Below are 15,592 nucleotides of genomic sequence, written 5' to 3'. Positions count from 1 at the left end.
ATGGAATACATCAAGGAAATGCACAGCGTTAGACAGCACAAATATGGCTGCATTCACTGGAAGGGGAAAAAGGACATTGTGCAAGCGTCAAGATAAATGAACAAATTTCGGATCCAATGTCCCAGATCACAAGAGAAGCTAGGTATTTTGGGCCATCACATTTATTAATCCCTGGACTTACTGTCCAGAGTGCCACTTCTCAATGATTTTCCATTAGCTATCCAATCGCTAAGCTACACAAATATAGGGTCGGAAGCCTGAGACTGGTAGCATACATTAATAAGCGCCCACACCAAATACTTACAAGGATGCACACACATCCCAGGCCACTGGGCACTTCCCACCACCCCATTCCTAGTGCAGAGTTATGGCTGCAGAGCTTTTCTTTGTGGCACATGTTAGTTCAAGAGCCTCGCCGTCACCTCAGGTCTCTGCAGCACTGGGATATTTGTGAAATAAAACTCCTCAGTTATTCCAGGAAGTTGACCCCGACCATTTTACACAGGATATTAAATAGACCCCAGCTGTCTCCACTTAGAAGTGACTTAGTTTGTATTTTTATAAAGGTCCATTCAGCTGCTTTCTGAGCTATCACAGAATTGATATGACTTTCTGGGAAGAAAATTCAACATTTCTGGTTTACCTACTGCTCATGCAGGCATTTCTTGGGCACAAAACATCACAGCTGGAATTGATGTGTCCTGGAATAAAAATCTTTTTCTGAACTATGAAAATATTTCACTGAGAAATAGCTGCCTCTTAAGACCATTTGGAAGAAATACAGACAGGAGAGAGTTTTGTTGCTAAATCCAAGAAGACACAGCAGCCTTCTTTTCCATGAATGGCTCTGTACAGCATATGGCTCCTGACGTAGGCGCAGTGCATTCTCCCTGCTCTCCCTCCAGAAGGCAGAGGGGTGACACAGATTTAGATTTTCCAAAGCCCTGAACAAGAGCACTTTTTTAGTCTTGTGAGAATGACAGTGATCAAAGTATTAGAAAAGCCATGATAATCGCGGCCATTCAGCAAATTGTAATTAACCTATTTCAAAAGCTCAACGGTCTTTTTAAGGAGAGTCTCCGTAGCTGAAAAGATAACATCGCAGTAGTTCTGTATAAAGGACACGTTCTGAGATGAATGAGTCCTGGAGCAGAGTAAATAAAGCAATTTAAAGACAGTGTTTTCAGGCTTGAAAGACGAGCGATCAAAGTGGCGTAAATTTACAAGATTCTAAAAAATAACCAGAGGGTCAATATTGATGCACATAACCCCACCACCAAAATATTTCCTGATACCTTAAAAATATATTTGTGGCATGCACAAGAAGAAAAAAGCCATCTGTTTCAAAAATCAGCTCTGCTGCTTTTCAATATTGCCATCCCCTGCTCAGCTGCTTGCTGGAGTGGGCTGTGCCCCAGTTAGGTTAAGCCATTACATGTTTACTCTCTGGATACTGCCTGGGCTCCTTGCCACTCACATCAGGCTTTATAACTTTTTATTTTCACTTTCCAGAATGCATTTCACAAAATCTACTATTTTATTGTGCTTAGGAGTGAGGCTGCCCTTTAGTTCCAAGTTTCAATACTCGTTGTCATGCAACTTCTTAAAAACAATTAGATCTTGCGATAATTTTTTGTCTGGCTTGCCCTCATCCCCTTAACATTTTTCTCCTTTAACTCTGAAAAAGAAAACTATTCAGCCACTTGTGAGGCTTAGATTTAAAACTAGCTGCAGTTCCACATGTCTAAAAATCCTCATTCATGTTACAAACTAATAATTCTGAGCCTCCTGGCATAAATGCAGGAAAATGCTGAAATGTTCTTGTTTTTCCTTTTGCACATATACACACATACATAATTACACATATCCAAACAGCTCAACACGACAGTTTGCTCCTAAGACAATTACACTGTCTTAGGAGCTCAGTAATAAAAAAGCCCAGTGATTCAAGCTACAGAAGAACTGGCTCTGACAAGCACTTGGTATAAAGCATTTTCACCCAGAAAAAAGATGTAGCAGCACCATCTGTTAACACAGTAGGTTGGTTTTAATTTTGCAGACTATTACCTAGCAATGTAGGATGGCATGCTTTGAGCTTATGGAAAAGCAAACAAACAAACTTAACATTCCAAAAGAATTATTTCGAGCAATAAAGGTATAATATCACTGCTTTCCAGGAGTCCGGGACTTGGTAAGTCAGCATGCAACATGGGTTAGATACCAGAATTCTTCAGCTATTTGAAACTGTACAACCATGCAACTTTCTCAAAAGGAATTAGAGACAATTATGAAGGAAAAAAAATGCGTAACCACAGGTGTGGATACTGAGTGAGATGAGTTACTCCCAGAAGCACATTCTCACTCACTATGGAGAGAGTCCACACGACTAGGTTGGACCATGTGCACTTGGATGACTAAAGCTAGATGGCTTTAGATCACCCACCCCCTGCAGATCTGGGGGAACCAGGATGGCAGCACATTTACTCTAACTCTGCAGGACTTAAGCTCTGTTTCTGCAGCACGGCCTCATCTGCACTCAACTTCAGGTAACTGAAAACTAAGCAGTCTTTGAAGTACTGTTTTTTTTTAAATAGAAATCAGAATATCCTCCTATTGGGTTGGGACATTACAGTATAACTGCAAGAGACTCATCAGCACCATTCACCTGTCTAGGTTTTATCCCTAATTTCCAGTCAGATGGGTTACCTAACTCTTCTGTGCAACTATTCCTGATGCTGTTCTGCTGAGCTATTTCATCTCTCCTGCAGTTAAACTCCAAATTCTTGAAGTTTGTGTCTCTTCAGTACTATCGAAAGCTTTGCCTCCATTTAACTGAGATGTTATAGATGTTCTAATCTCATGTGAAAAAATAAAAATATCTTGATTTCTGGAGAAACAAAATGGACAACGGGCAGCACAGAGGCAAGCAGTGCCAGCTAACCCTCTCCCTATTTTAAATGAAATTACAAAGATAAATGCAGTGCGATGGAAGGGATTCAGCACAATGAAGAAATACAGGTGCTCAGTTCTCATGAAGCACTGCCTTGCCCAGGCCCTTCCAAGAATGACACGCCGATGAGACTTTTAATATCTGTTTTCAGACCACCGCCACCGATTCAAACCCATCTTGCTCTGAATATTATTGCTTGGATCAAAAGTTGTTGCTCAGCAGTTTATACAAAGCGGAGACAAACAGTAAGGCAACAGACTGATTAGAGATGTCTAAGAGGAAACCGCAAAGACTGGTGGGTAGGCCTATCTCCATTAGTGATCTAGAGGGTTATCTAAGGATAAACAACGCACTAATTAAAATTGCAGATGCTGCTCAACCCCTGTGTCATAAAGATGACAAATGCAAACAAAGTGCGGTGGTAGATAAAATTAGCAAAACGAGATGCAACTCATAACCTATTTCCTAGCTGAGAAAATAACGCAAGTCTTAAACTTTCACTGTCCGGAAGAAACCTGGAAATCCAAATTAATTGTTCCATTGCTGTGCTGGTGAATAACAAGTGAGACCCAAATGTTCATTCAAATGTACAGCAGATGCAGAACTGTAGATATGGGAGTATCTTGAAGTAAGGAGATGTTCACAGCAGCTAAATGATTGTATCTGTGATGGAACCTGGAGTTCAAGGCTGAGCACAGTGTTGTATTAATTGCTTGAGACAGGAATCAAATATTTCAGAGGGTACATACAAGGGCACAGAGGAATGATCTGCAGTGCTATGAGGGAACGTAACTGGGAGGAGTGACACAGATCAAGAGAAGCTCTAAGTCCACAATAGTGAAAAGCCTCCTAATGCAACAACTGGTTTTACATCCCAGAGCACTTTGGTAAACTCCCTAGTTGTGACATGTAAAATCTGAACGGTATCATCTCAGTGTGCATGCATGGTGGGACACCTCTGCACCAATTCTTTGCCCTAGTATGTTTTTGTTCATCTTAATATGAAGAATTTATTAATTCAACAGCCAGAGCTGGTATAAACCACTGCAGCTTTATGAACTTCAACTTCACCAGCAGAACATCAAGCCTTAGATTTGCAACTGCATTTTTGATCAGCTGGAGGATGTGGATGAAATCGCCCTGTCAGTGCTGAACATTAGGCTTGTCATGCAGACCACCAGCTCACTGCACATTTTGCTTTTCTGAACATAACACAGGTATCTCTCAGGACAGGCTGACAGCTGGAGCTCTTCAGCCTGGAGAAGAGAAGGATGTGAGGTGATCTCATAGCGGCCTTACAGTATCTAAAGGGGATACAGGAAAGAAGCCAACAGACTCTTTAGCAGGGTCTGTTGTGATAGAACAAGGGGAAATGGCTTCAAGCTCAAAGAAGGCAGATTTAGGCTGGATACGAGGAAAAAATCTGATAGTGAGGGTGTCAAGGCACTGGAACAGGCTGCCTGGTGTTGTCACTGCTGCCCCATCCCTGGAGACTTTCAAAGAGAGGCTGGATCAGGCCCTGGGCGACCTGATCTAGCTGTGATGTCCCTGTTCATAGTACAGCAGAGATGGACTGGATAGCCCTCAGAGGCCTCTCCCAACTCTAACCATTCTATGATTCTACAGTACTGTGATTCTAATAGCCTGAAGATTTTCCTTGAACTGTATGTTTCTAACATTTCTATGATTAAGATGTTCCATATATGATGATCTACTACTGCAAAATCAGAGCACTTGAAGACTATAATCCTCTTTTCTGGAAAACGCCATCCACCCAGCAATAATTTATCGAAGGGCTATCATTTATTATGAACCACACTGAGATTCTACACAGCCACAAGGGTTTTTCTAGGAAAAGGGTCTGATCACCAGGGAGAGCAACTGGTAAGCAAAAATCATATGTAACAGCTAATATTGTTAACCTGAAGAATCTCATTTAATCTCTAAAAGTGCAACACACATACAAAAATAATTAAAAAAATTAAAAAGTCTCAGTGTATTTTCATAACAAGAGTAAAAAAACAAAACCAGAGGGACAGGCTGGGGAAACATCACAAACAAGTACCAGAATTAATACAACTCAGCTATCAGAAATTCACCATGTTGCCATTTACATGTTGGATTTTATCATCAATCTACTCAAAATACCTACAGCATTTTAAGTTTTCTGTGCATAAAAAAAAATCATGTCCTATACCTGTTTTCAATGTCACATCTTCTTTAATAAACATGTGATTATGCATTTAGCCAGCTGCGCATTCCCCATTTTTTGTAGAAAGATTCACCATTCCTTGTCATTATCAGTATATATTCAATGCATTATTCACTGGCTGCACAGCCCCCCCAGTGCAGGGGAAGGGGCAGAGTGGGCAGAGTCCTGTGGGGTTGTTTCATTTCAGCATTGGCTGTGCATCCAAGCTGGTGCTCCCCCGAACATCTGAGTGCTGCCAGTACATTCCCAGCTCCTACTGCCAAGTTAAAATGAAAACGGTCTTAGTTCAGAAATGATTGAGGTGGTTTGCTCTAATCAAATTAAACCAGCCAAATGTTCTTTTCAAAGGTAACTGTCTACTCTGCAGCTGTATGCAAAATACCACATCAAATGTGAAAAAAAATAATGATAGAATTCTGTCCTTACAGTAGAGCTCTGGCTCCACAGATGAAGAGAAACAAAAGCATCAGTGCAGCTCAGAATTACATTCACAGAAAGCTCCTAGAAATATGCCCACTTGAGAAACAGCGAACAAAGTACTAAATGCCCAGTTTATAATTAATTGATTTCATCAGGGAGAAAGAAATTCTCAAGAATTGTTAAACAGCAACAGACACCTTGGGTTCTTTCTCATCGCGCCCACCCCTCAAACAGATATTAAATGCGCAGCCACAATTTCACGAGAGAAAAAAAAAAAACACGTACAATTTTCCATCCTATTTCTCACTTCCTTTCTCTGTCTCTACCACAACACGTAACATTTAGCGCTGACTAATGTTGCAAAAGCCCAAACTTGACAGGTTTCACTTAAACTCAGCATGATTCACCTGCGTTAACTTTTGAGTTTTCTGTCACTGAATATGGGAAATTCCTGCAAAGACAAATTCATACCTGAGTTATTTTTGTTTTGCCTTGCTAAGAAAAGGACAATGACCTGCTAATGACAAGCCAGAGTGGTATCAGTATCTACTAACAAATGATTTTAAGACCGTACGCAACGTTTTGCTAAGTTGGTAAATTGTTCTCTAGGTGTGTCATGGGAAATCTACCCCAAGGCAACTCTACCACTATCAGCAAGTTCCTACCACTATCCCAGCACACCCCTTATTTAGGTATCTGAAATCACCACCTGGTCCTGGAATTACAGGAGATGCTCCACAGTGTAAAGATTCATCTTCCTCTACAACCTTTAAAACATATCTAAAGCACCATATAACAGTTTCTAATTACTTATAAAACATCTTCTTCCATCTGCCTCCAGAAAGCTGATTCTAAAAGGATCAGAGGAGTATTTTCTTGCCAACACCTCCCAGGGATGCAGCAAATTTTCCAAGCGTTTGGTAAATAAATAAATAGGAACATTAATGCAATAGTTGGGATGCAACAGGTATTTAGAAAGCTACGGAAGTCAACCGTCACATTTCCACTCTTTGATGACCTTCTCATCAAACCCCTCCCAAATGGAGGCTTCCCACAAAAAAATGTCAAAGCACATTATGTTGTAACCCTTGGAAAATTCCAAAGCCACTTGTTTATCAGTAGCTTCATAGTTTAAAGGTGGAGCTGTTCAATAATCGTGCACTTGCAGTTTAAAATATTTTTTAGAATATATGAAAAATATACAAGGAACTGATTCAATAGGAGAAATTAAGGTCTTGACATAAAAAAAAGAAGCAACTTATTTACAAATTTATAAGGGCACGATTACCTTCTTATTATGTGTTGGATTATTAAGAATCCACTCATTCCGCAAAACAGAGAACAACCACATTTCACACATGGAGTAAAACCCATGACTCGTGTTCTTACGTATATTGATCCAGTCTCTGAACCCTGTTTGGGAAAGCTTCTGAATATTCAGTGCACATTCTTCTATTTGATTATGTACATCCATATGTTCTATGCTTCAAACAACTGCTTCATCCCCACTGAAGGTACCTGAGTGACTCCCTCCATACCTTGCTAAGTCACAGCTTCTCTCCTTCAGCCACCTGGGAAGAGCACATTGCTGGCACCCTCTGCTCTGTGCTCTGGGGTATCACAAAGCAAACCTGAGCCCCAAATAACCAGCCCTGCTGCCTGTTGTCGCTGATGCTGAACTCCAAATCCCACTGCAGCACCCAAGGGAAGGACACTGGGCTGTGCCATTACGAGCTGCTTCTCCTCCTGGGCAGCACCTTCCAAAAGCAGATCTCTCCAAGAACATCAAGAACACAACTGACCACAGATTTAGAGAAGGAAGGGAGCTCTGTACATGATCTACAATGACTAATGTTTACTCACGCAAAGACTGGAAACGTGTTTTTTATAAAAGGCGTAGATTCAGAGTAAGACAAAATACTTTTGGAAGAACGCTTGTATTCACTCCAGAAACTGTTTAAGAGGCTCTTCCACATTCAACCCTTCCTTCCTGACGTACTCTTATCTTGTCCCGTATCTGGCAGACTGTGCTTTCAAGCTAAATCATCACATCCATTACTAATAAACAATGCATACGGAGAGGAAGAATATAACATATTTTCCCTTATTCTGTGTAATGCAGTGTTGCAAACAGATGATGAGAGGACAGAGTTCACGTCCAGCCATTTCACAGCAGCCAATTTCAGAATCTTCTCCAGACCCAAACTACAGCCCAGCCCCTCTCAGCACCAACCACACCGCTCCCCTTGCTCTCCTGCAGACACAATGGTCAAACCCCTTCTCCAGTGCCTTCATAGTGGCTCCCAGCTGTGGCAGGATAGCAAAGAAATCATCTCCTCAGGATCCCCAGCCTGGAAGTTCCTCCCTCTCACCAAAACATTTCCCATCTTCTAATTTCGCCTTGAAGACCATCTTGTTTGTGTTAGCCTGAAGCTGACTCTGAGGCTCATTCAATTTTTCCTTCCCATTACTCATCCACCTCTGTTGAGACTAATCTGCCACATTAATTCCTTTAACCTTGACCATTTTGAAGTTTCCAGTTCAGTTTCTTCTGCTTCACCCCATCTCTACATCTCATTTCACTCTTTCAGCACGCAAGATAATCCCCATCCCCAGCAATGTGAAAGTCCCCTCTCCTGGAGTCTGTCAGTTGTGTATGAGTGGTGCTACACAAAAATAAATTGTATTGCATGCCACTGATCTGTAGGAATGATGTCATACCCTGAAAGTTTAACATTAGCTTGGCAGAAAAAGGAAGTAAGGAAGGAAGCAGAATTCACTGGGGAGAAACACCCTCTGAAACAGAAATGTTTCACTTCACAGGATGGAACGTCTCACTGATTTTGAGAACATCACTCTTTAAGCTTCTTAACTGAACAGTTAAAAAGTCAGCAGCCAGTATCAGCATTGCCACAAACTGACAAAGAGAAACAACATTAGCTACCGCATTTTGAAGCTCCTCTCCCGCTCTAAGATCCCATAGGACTTCAGTTGGACAAACTGAACAAGCAAAACAAATGCAAGTTCAAACTACCTTCCAAAAGCTTTACTTTATATTGGTGACTTATTTCAGACTCTGACTGCTCTCTGTATTGACTAAAATGGGGAATTTTAAGATGCTGTTATGAAGAAGATACCTCCTATCTCAGTGTAACACAATGTTAAGGACCAAGCCATCGGAGGGTACATGTGGGAGCTTGGAGCAGTCGAGTGCAGGTCTCTGTGCCTGGGCACACAGGGATGGGGCAGTCAGGTGTCATCCAGGGGATGCAGCTGACAGGCTCCATAGTGCTCTTAGGTGTAACCCAAAAGATAAGAGCACTGGATTGCAAATATTAGGATAAAGCATCATGATGGAGTTCTGTTACCACAAAGCCAACAGTGTCATTTTAATTTCCCTGAATGTAAAGTAACACTGAACTCCAAATATGGGATAATTGCCCCATTACTTGCAATTACTGGGTTTCCCACACATTTATCCACATACCAAAAACATCTGAAGAATGGAGTTATGCTTCCAGCTGGGCAGATCACTCTGTTGAACAGAAGTCGATTACCTGGGCCACCTATTACCCTTTCTTAACAGGAAGGAGAGAAGTAAGATCTGAAGTTCCTTACTAGATGGTAATTATGACCCTGAGCAGCTTGATTTCTGAGACTTCTCTTTAACATAATGGACCAGATTAGATTATAATAGATTACATTTGATATAACTTTGATTGTTTTAAAGTAGAAGGCTTATTAGCCCACAGAAATAGTAAACCAGATTTATCCTCCCTCTCCCACAAAAAAAGAAAAGAGCCAGGAAGCAAAAAAATACAGCTTTGCAGGTTTGCTGTATTCGCTCATGGTTTAACACTGTTAAATGTATTTATCCACATATATACGTCAGAAATCAAGCACGGCAGGAATTAAAGTATTCTGTCTTGCGTATCATCTTCCTAGGGTGTAAATTCACAGCCTGATGGATGATTAACATTAGGGGAAAATTATCCATCTGATTATCAGCAGGAGAGATACAAAATGAACACAATATACTGCTGAATTTAGCAATATAATCACAGGAAAAAAGCTACAGATATACTACAGCAGGGAATACTCCCAGTTTTACACACAGGAATTTCCTGAATCTAATATGTCATTTATTCCTGGCAAGGTCTGTCCTTTGTCTACATATATTTCATTTCTTCCCACAACGAACAGAACCGAGCTACAGAAGTGCTGGACCAATTTGAGCCAGATTTAACTACTGTAAACAGGAAAGCTTGAATAAAGCATTACGTTTTATCTGAAAGGTGAGCAGCTTAACCATCCTCCTGTTACTAAGGACATTTCATAGCCTACAACGTTCCTCACTTTAAAACAATCCACACTGCTATTTACTCTTGAAAATTGGCTATTTTTTGCAATCTATTTACCCTCCGTGAAGGTAAATGGAATAGTGTAAGGTGTCCTAATGAGGGGGCCTTATTACAAGGCCAAATATGATCAGGACAATATTTTAAGTGCAAAGCAATCATCCTTTTTACTGCATTTTTTCCCATGCCTTTCTCTATCCTATCCTATCTGACCTAGTCTTACGGTCAGCCCAGTAGGCCCTAATCCCTTTACAACTAACAACTCAAGGACTTCCACTACCATCGCTTTTCTGCTGAAGATCAGACTTCGTCTCTCACCCTGCAGCTCTTTTTGCCATACCCTGCCACCAGCTCTTACCTAATTTTTCACCTACTGCAGTAAAAGCAGCCGCGCTGTGAGGCGTGGTGCGAAGATGGAAACAAGGCACTTGGACGGAAGGGACACGAAACAAACCCCCACGTAATTAACAAGAAGTAGCATGGAAAAACATGATAAATGTTTTGTTTAAAATTATTCTGTGCTGTTTAGTCACTTCTGCTCTACGGAGAACATGGAAGAACATTCTTCCGCCCCCAGTGCCAGGCATTAGGAACCAGTTTTGGCACCAGGCATTCCTCAGGATTTTAAAGAAGGGAATCTATGCCCACCAGGCCAACACTGGGCTGCAGGAGCTCTACTGGCCCTGCATTGAGGCTCAACAGCAAAACTATGCAGCTACATATCTACTAAGCAAGTATCAAGGATTCTCCTTCCCATACTGCTCTTCACATTCCACACCTCTTCACGTAGATAGCACAGCCTTGAGTTGAGCTCCTTACAGTGCTCAGGGCTGGCCCGAGCCTATCCATTGAGTCCAGCACAGCATGACACAGCTTGTGGCTTCTGCTGCTGCCGTCAGCTGATGCACTGTACCATCACCACGCCTGCCCAGCAGCACAGCTCAAACACAGCTCGACTCTTGGTAGCTTGTCTGAATATTGACTCATAGAATGACTGTCAGTTTGTACCGAACAACTCATGGACCACACGCCTTTACTCAGAGCTGACGGATCTGATGTGATACTTGCATTGCTCACTCATTGCTCTCAGGCCTGTAACATTCAGAAAATAGACATTCTCTTTACAAAATGTCCGGCTTCAAATATTAGCGTGGCTGTCCCAGTGCTCTGAACACACCACACCTCCTACTCCAGTACTCACACAATGCCTTTGCCATTATTTGTATTTACTAATCTGGCCATGATTTAAGTATTTCCAAATAATCTTTCATTATGCGGCTACAATTTCAACCACTCCAAAGTGCTACTTACATCTGCTCTACTGATTAGAAGTGTGCACAACAGAGGTTACTTTTATTTCTCTTGTTTTAGAAGAGATGGTATTTGAAATGGCTCTCACGTTCTGATCTCTGAATTAGAAAGCACTTCAAAATATCTTTTACTTCATATGGAAAGATCTCGGTGATAAAATCAAGTTCACAAGCATTCTTTAATCATTCCCAAAGAAGGCTTACAATTTTAAACATACACAAATATCTAAACTTGGGCATCTAAATCCACATGTCATCTCTGACATTACTGAGAGATTTTAAGAACTCTCAATTATCTCTATTGCCAAGAAAGGCCTTTGGGTGCACCAGTCACCTGATCCATTGACCAAAGACATAACGCTGCCCACACTAACATACCTCCACCTTTGTGGTTTTTGCAACCAAGCGATGTGGCATTACCGGGTGCCTGTCAGAATAATGGTTACTATATTGAGCAAATGGTGGATCTTCCTGATCAGCACCGGCAAAGTGTGAGCTGCAGCCTGCATCCCATCACTCGGATATAGCAAGGAGACCTACAACATCCTATTGCGTCCCACTCCATGAGTAGTACTTCATTAAACATTCTTTGCGTATTCAGTTTGCTCAGAAATGAGACTGTTCTATCACATTGCCTTGAGATGAAAGAAAACTAACTTATTTCTAGCTATTGGCTTTTGTATTTTAATTATTCCCTTTCCTACCTTTCCTGCTCCACTTACTACCATAAAAGCCCTCATCTCAGCCCCTAAGGCAAACATGGTGACCACAGCTACAAGCCAATCTGACAGCTACCTCTGTCACCACAGCGTCTCTATTCCTCCAGGACCCAGAGAGGCTTGGCACTAATGAAGTATGGAACAACTCCCTTTTACTATGCAATATGTGAGTAAAATAAGACAAATAGCAGGAAATATTCCTACTGATGCAAGATGATACACCTGAGGATCTCAAAGCAAAGCACACTTTTTCAAGTCTATTCAAATAAAGATGCTTGCTAGCCAGTCTCAGCATGGGGAACCTGCCCCAGAACAGAGCTCATTCACTCAGAGCTTACGCTACCAACACAACAGCCAGGAAACCTGGAGCCACTGCCACCATGCTGGAAGCAAGGCCTGCATTCATCCTGCTGCACTCTCAGTAGCACCACCAGCACCTCCTGGGGTATTCACCAACAGACAGTACTCACGGGCCTGTAAAGTTCAGACTTAGGCATCTCCTCCTCTTTAACACAATGATCTGCAAACATTAATAAAAGCATCTAAAGAAGCGGAATGCACATCCCACTAATGCTACAACCATGATCTCTGGGTAATGAATGAGATGTTAAGAATCAGCAGCAGCTGTCAGAGCTAATACCTACGACAAAGGGAGCCCTTGGGTTTTCATTCCCTCTCACGCCTGAGGAAATGGTGTGTATGGGGCTCCTTGCCATCCACCTCAGCACTGCTGTCACACGCCTATGCCTCTGGAGATGGGTGTTTGTGTGTGTGGGAGGCAGCACGGGGATGAGGTGAGCTCTGGCACAGCCCCGCGGCCTGTCGAAACCTCAAACCACACTCCATGTGCATAAAGGAGCTCTCAGCTCTTCCCACAAAGCCCATCAGTGAGCCGGCCCTCCATGCGCCCAAACCTGCTTTCCCAGCACACGCAGCACAGAGCAGGCCCCGCTGCCTCACCTGACCACGTTGGGGTGCTCGAAGGTCTCCAGGTGCCTGAGGACGGCCACCTCCCGGATGGTGGACAGCGGCATGCCCTCCTCGCTGGTCTGCACCCGCACCCGCTTCAGCGCCACAAAACGGCCGCCATTCTTCAGGTCGCGGGCCTTGAACACCTTCCCGTAGGCCCCCTCGCCGATCTCAGCCACGCACTCATACTGCTGGTCGGCCAGGTTGGTGCCGTCCTTGTCCATGCTGCCGCCGCTCCGCTTCCTCCTGGGATCCAGAGCAGCTCAGGACAGCTCTGCTCTCTGCTCGCTTCTGAAGCCGGCACCTCGCTGCGGCTCAGCCACACGCCGCCACCTCTGCCTGAGGGGCAGCAGGAACCCCTCGGCCTCCTGCTCCGCTGCACCGGCCCCACTGAGCCTCCGCTGGCGGTCACCAGAAACGATCATACAGCCTTTGGGAGCATGGTCTGTGCGAAGGCAGATAGACCTGGAGGAGAGACCAAGCAAGAGGGAGCAGTCAGAACACGGCGCCATTGTGCTCTACTTCACTTTGTTACTCTGCGCGGCTTAAAACTGAGAAAACGATGCTAGCACAGCAGAGAGCTGCACGCACAAAGGAAGGTTCAAACCAGAGGCTGCCGGGCAGCGTCACTGCACAGCTGACACAACCTGGGTCATTGCTGCAACGTGCCCAGGCTGCAGCACGGCCAGAGCGACCACATGGTTGGGCTTCCCCCAAGCAATGGGGGTTTTCTGAGAGATGGGCAGAGCGTGACTCTGAGGGATGTGGGTGGTATCCTCCATTAGACGGCAGAATCTCTACACTCATGGGACAGTTAAGTATGGCAGGCTCCTCAGGTTCCGAGGTTCCTTGGGCATCAATCACATGGAGCCCCTGAAGCCCATCCCATGCTGTTCAGCCAGGACTCACGTGCAAATGGCAGCACTGAGAGGCTCCGGCTTGAAGCTACTCTACCCTGTGCTGTGCATTGCAAGAATACAAGAACGCACGTTCCTGCCTCGTGGAGAACTGCGCGTATATATTCACACATACATGTACCGTAAGATACCAGCATGTTTCTGAGCACCGTTTGCTGGAGCACAGACGCACGGCCCTTAGCAGCCTAATGATCCACTACCAGGACCCGAGCGTGGCTCCCAGCTGACTGCAGCGGGACGAGCGCCGGGTGCGAGCCTCGCTCCGGAGCAGCGGCTGCCCTGCACGGCGTGGGGCTGCGCCACTTCCCCTGCTCCCCGATTCACCCCCACCGCCACGACACGGCCACGAGCAAACGCCGCTCACGGCAGCGGCACGGCAGCCCTTCCTTTCGTCCTCGCCCATTCATTACCAACGCACCCACACGGTGACCGGGGGCCGCATCCCCCTACGCGCGGCTCTAGCAGGAATAGTCCCTGCAGCTCGGCGGGGATCCCCTGACGGCACCTACGGCCGCGGCTCGCGGCTCCCAGCCCCGCCGTTGAAGCGCCCCGAGGCGGCCCCGCTCCCCGTCCCCGCTCCCGTCCCCTTTCCCCCCCCCGCCGTGTGGACACCTGCCCGCGCCCCGCACTCAGCCCCGCGCCCCCGGCCCTGCGGAATGGCGCCCCCCGGCGGCGGGCGGCGCGTCGCGCGTGTGCGTGGCGGCGTCCCGGCGTCCCGGCGTTCCGGCGGGCCTGGCTCCTCGCGGCCGCAGCGCCGCCACCGCCGGCCGCCTTCCCCCGGGGCGTTGTGGAGCCGGGCCCCCCGCTCGACACCGCTCGGCCCCGCACGCGGCGGGGGCACGCTGCGATCCGCCGTCCGCCCGGGGCCTCGCAGGGCCCTCCCCTCCCCTCCCGCCGCCCCCCGCACGCCGCGCTGACCCCGCTCCGGCCGCGCGTGGGCTCGGGGCCGCGGCCGCACACACACGGGCTCCCCGCGTTACCTGGTGCGCGCCGCGGCCGCCCGATCCGCCGGCGGCTCCCCAAATAACCCGCAGTCCTTGGGGGGGGGGGGGGGGGGTTGGGAGGGAGGGGGTGAGTCCTCCCTAAAACAAACCTCCCATTGAGCGAGGCGGGGTGGAGAGCCGGCCGGGGTCTGCCCCTTCACATGGCGATGTCTCCGGCAGGTCCCGGCCGCCCGGGCCACACAGGTAGCTGCTCCGCCGCCCGGCCGCCCCCGGCCCGCATCCCCTCGGCGCGGGAGGCAGCTCCCGCTCGGCCCCGGCCCGCGCCTCCCACCCTCCCCCCCCCGACCCCCCCTTTCCCCGCCGCCCGGGGAAAAGGAAAATCGCGGCCCCCGGGGAGCAACGCCGCCGCCGCCGCCGCAGCAGCAGCAGCAGCAGCAGCAGCAGCAGCAGCGAGCCGCCCGCAGCCCCGCGGCCGCAGCCCGCCCCGGAGCGGCCCCGCTGCCCGCCCGCCCCGCTCCGCTCCGCCGGCCCCGCTCAGCCCCGCTCAGCCCCGGCGGCGGCGGCAGCGCTCGCTGCTTTTCTGTTGTGTTTTTTTTTTTTCCTCCCCTCTCCCGAAGCCTTTTTCCCTTTCTCTCCCCGCTTTCCCACGCTGGCTGAATGTGACTTGACCCCGTTTCAAAAAAGTTTGACATAGTGCTTCAACATTTCCGCATTCCTCCCCGACTACAAAGGCTGCAGCCGCCTCCTTCTGCTTTCTGTCTCTGCTCTCTGTCTTCACACTCAATGAAATCCT

The 15,592-nt window shown here is 46.5% G+C and overlaps 1 protein-coding gene across 9 annotated transcripts in view; it reads right to left on the bottom strand.

Annotated features, from left to right (window-relative positions):
- The window catches only part of CDK6 (cyclin dependent kinase 6), a 115,167-nt gene extending 99,862 nt beyond the window's left edge, over positions 1-15,305 (bottom strand). For 5 of the 9 annotated variants that reach the window (XR_014943636.1, XR_014943637.1, XM_015853530.2 and 2 more), the window contains exons 1-2: positions 14,836-14,885; positions 12,930-13,403 (exon numbers count right to left, since the gene is read on the bottom strand). Coding sequence is in view for 7 of the 9 variants with exons in the window: in XM_015853530.2 (XP_015709016.1) it covers positions 12,930-13,162 (233 nt within the window). In the remaining 2 variants the exon portion in view is untranslated. Of the gene's footprint in view, positions 1-12,929; positions 13,404-14,273; positions 14,431-14,467; positions 14,518-14,835; positions 14,886-14,948 lie in introns of those variants that run through there. The other 4 variants (XM_015853531.3, XM_085540598.1, XM_085540596.1 and 1 more) reach the window with 4 other exon arrangements.
- Between the last annotated feature and the right edge of the window lie 287 nt (positions 15,306-15,592).

The sequence above is a fragment of the Coturnix japonica genome, chromosome 2 (assembly GCF_054131305.1).
Source record: "Coturnix japonica strain WE chromosome 2, WE-NBRP24, whole genome shotgun sequence".
Classification (NCBI taxonomy): Eukaryota; Metazoa; Chordata; class Aves; order Galliformes; family Phasianidae; genus Coturnix; species Coturnix japonica.
This window is presented reverse-complemented; position numbering and strand designations above follow the sequence as displayed.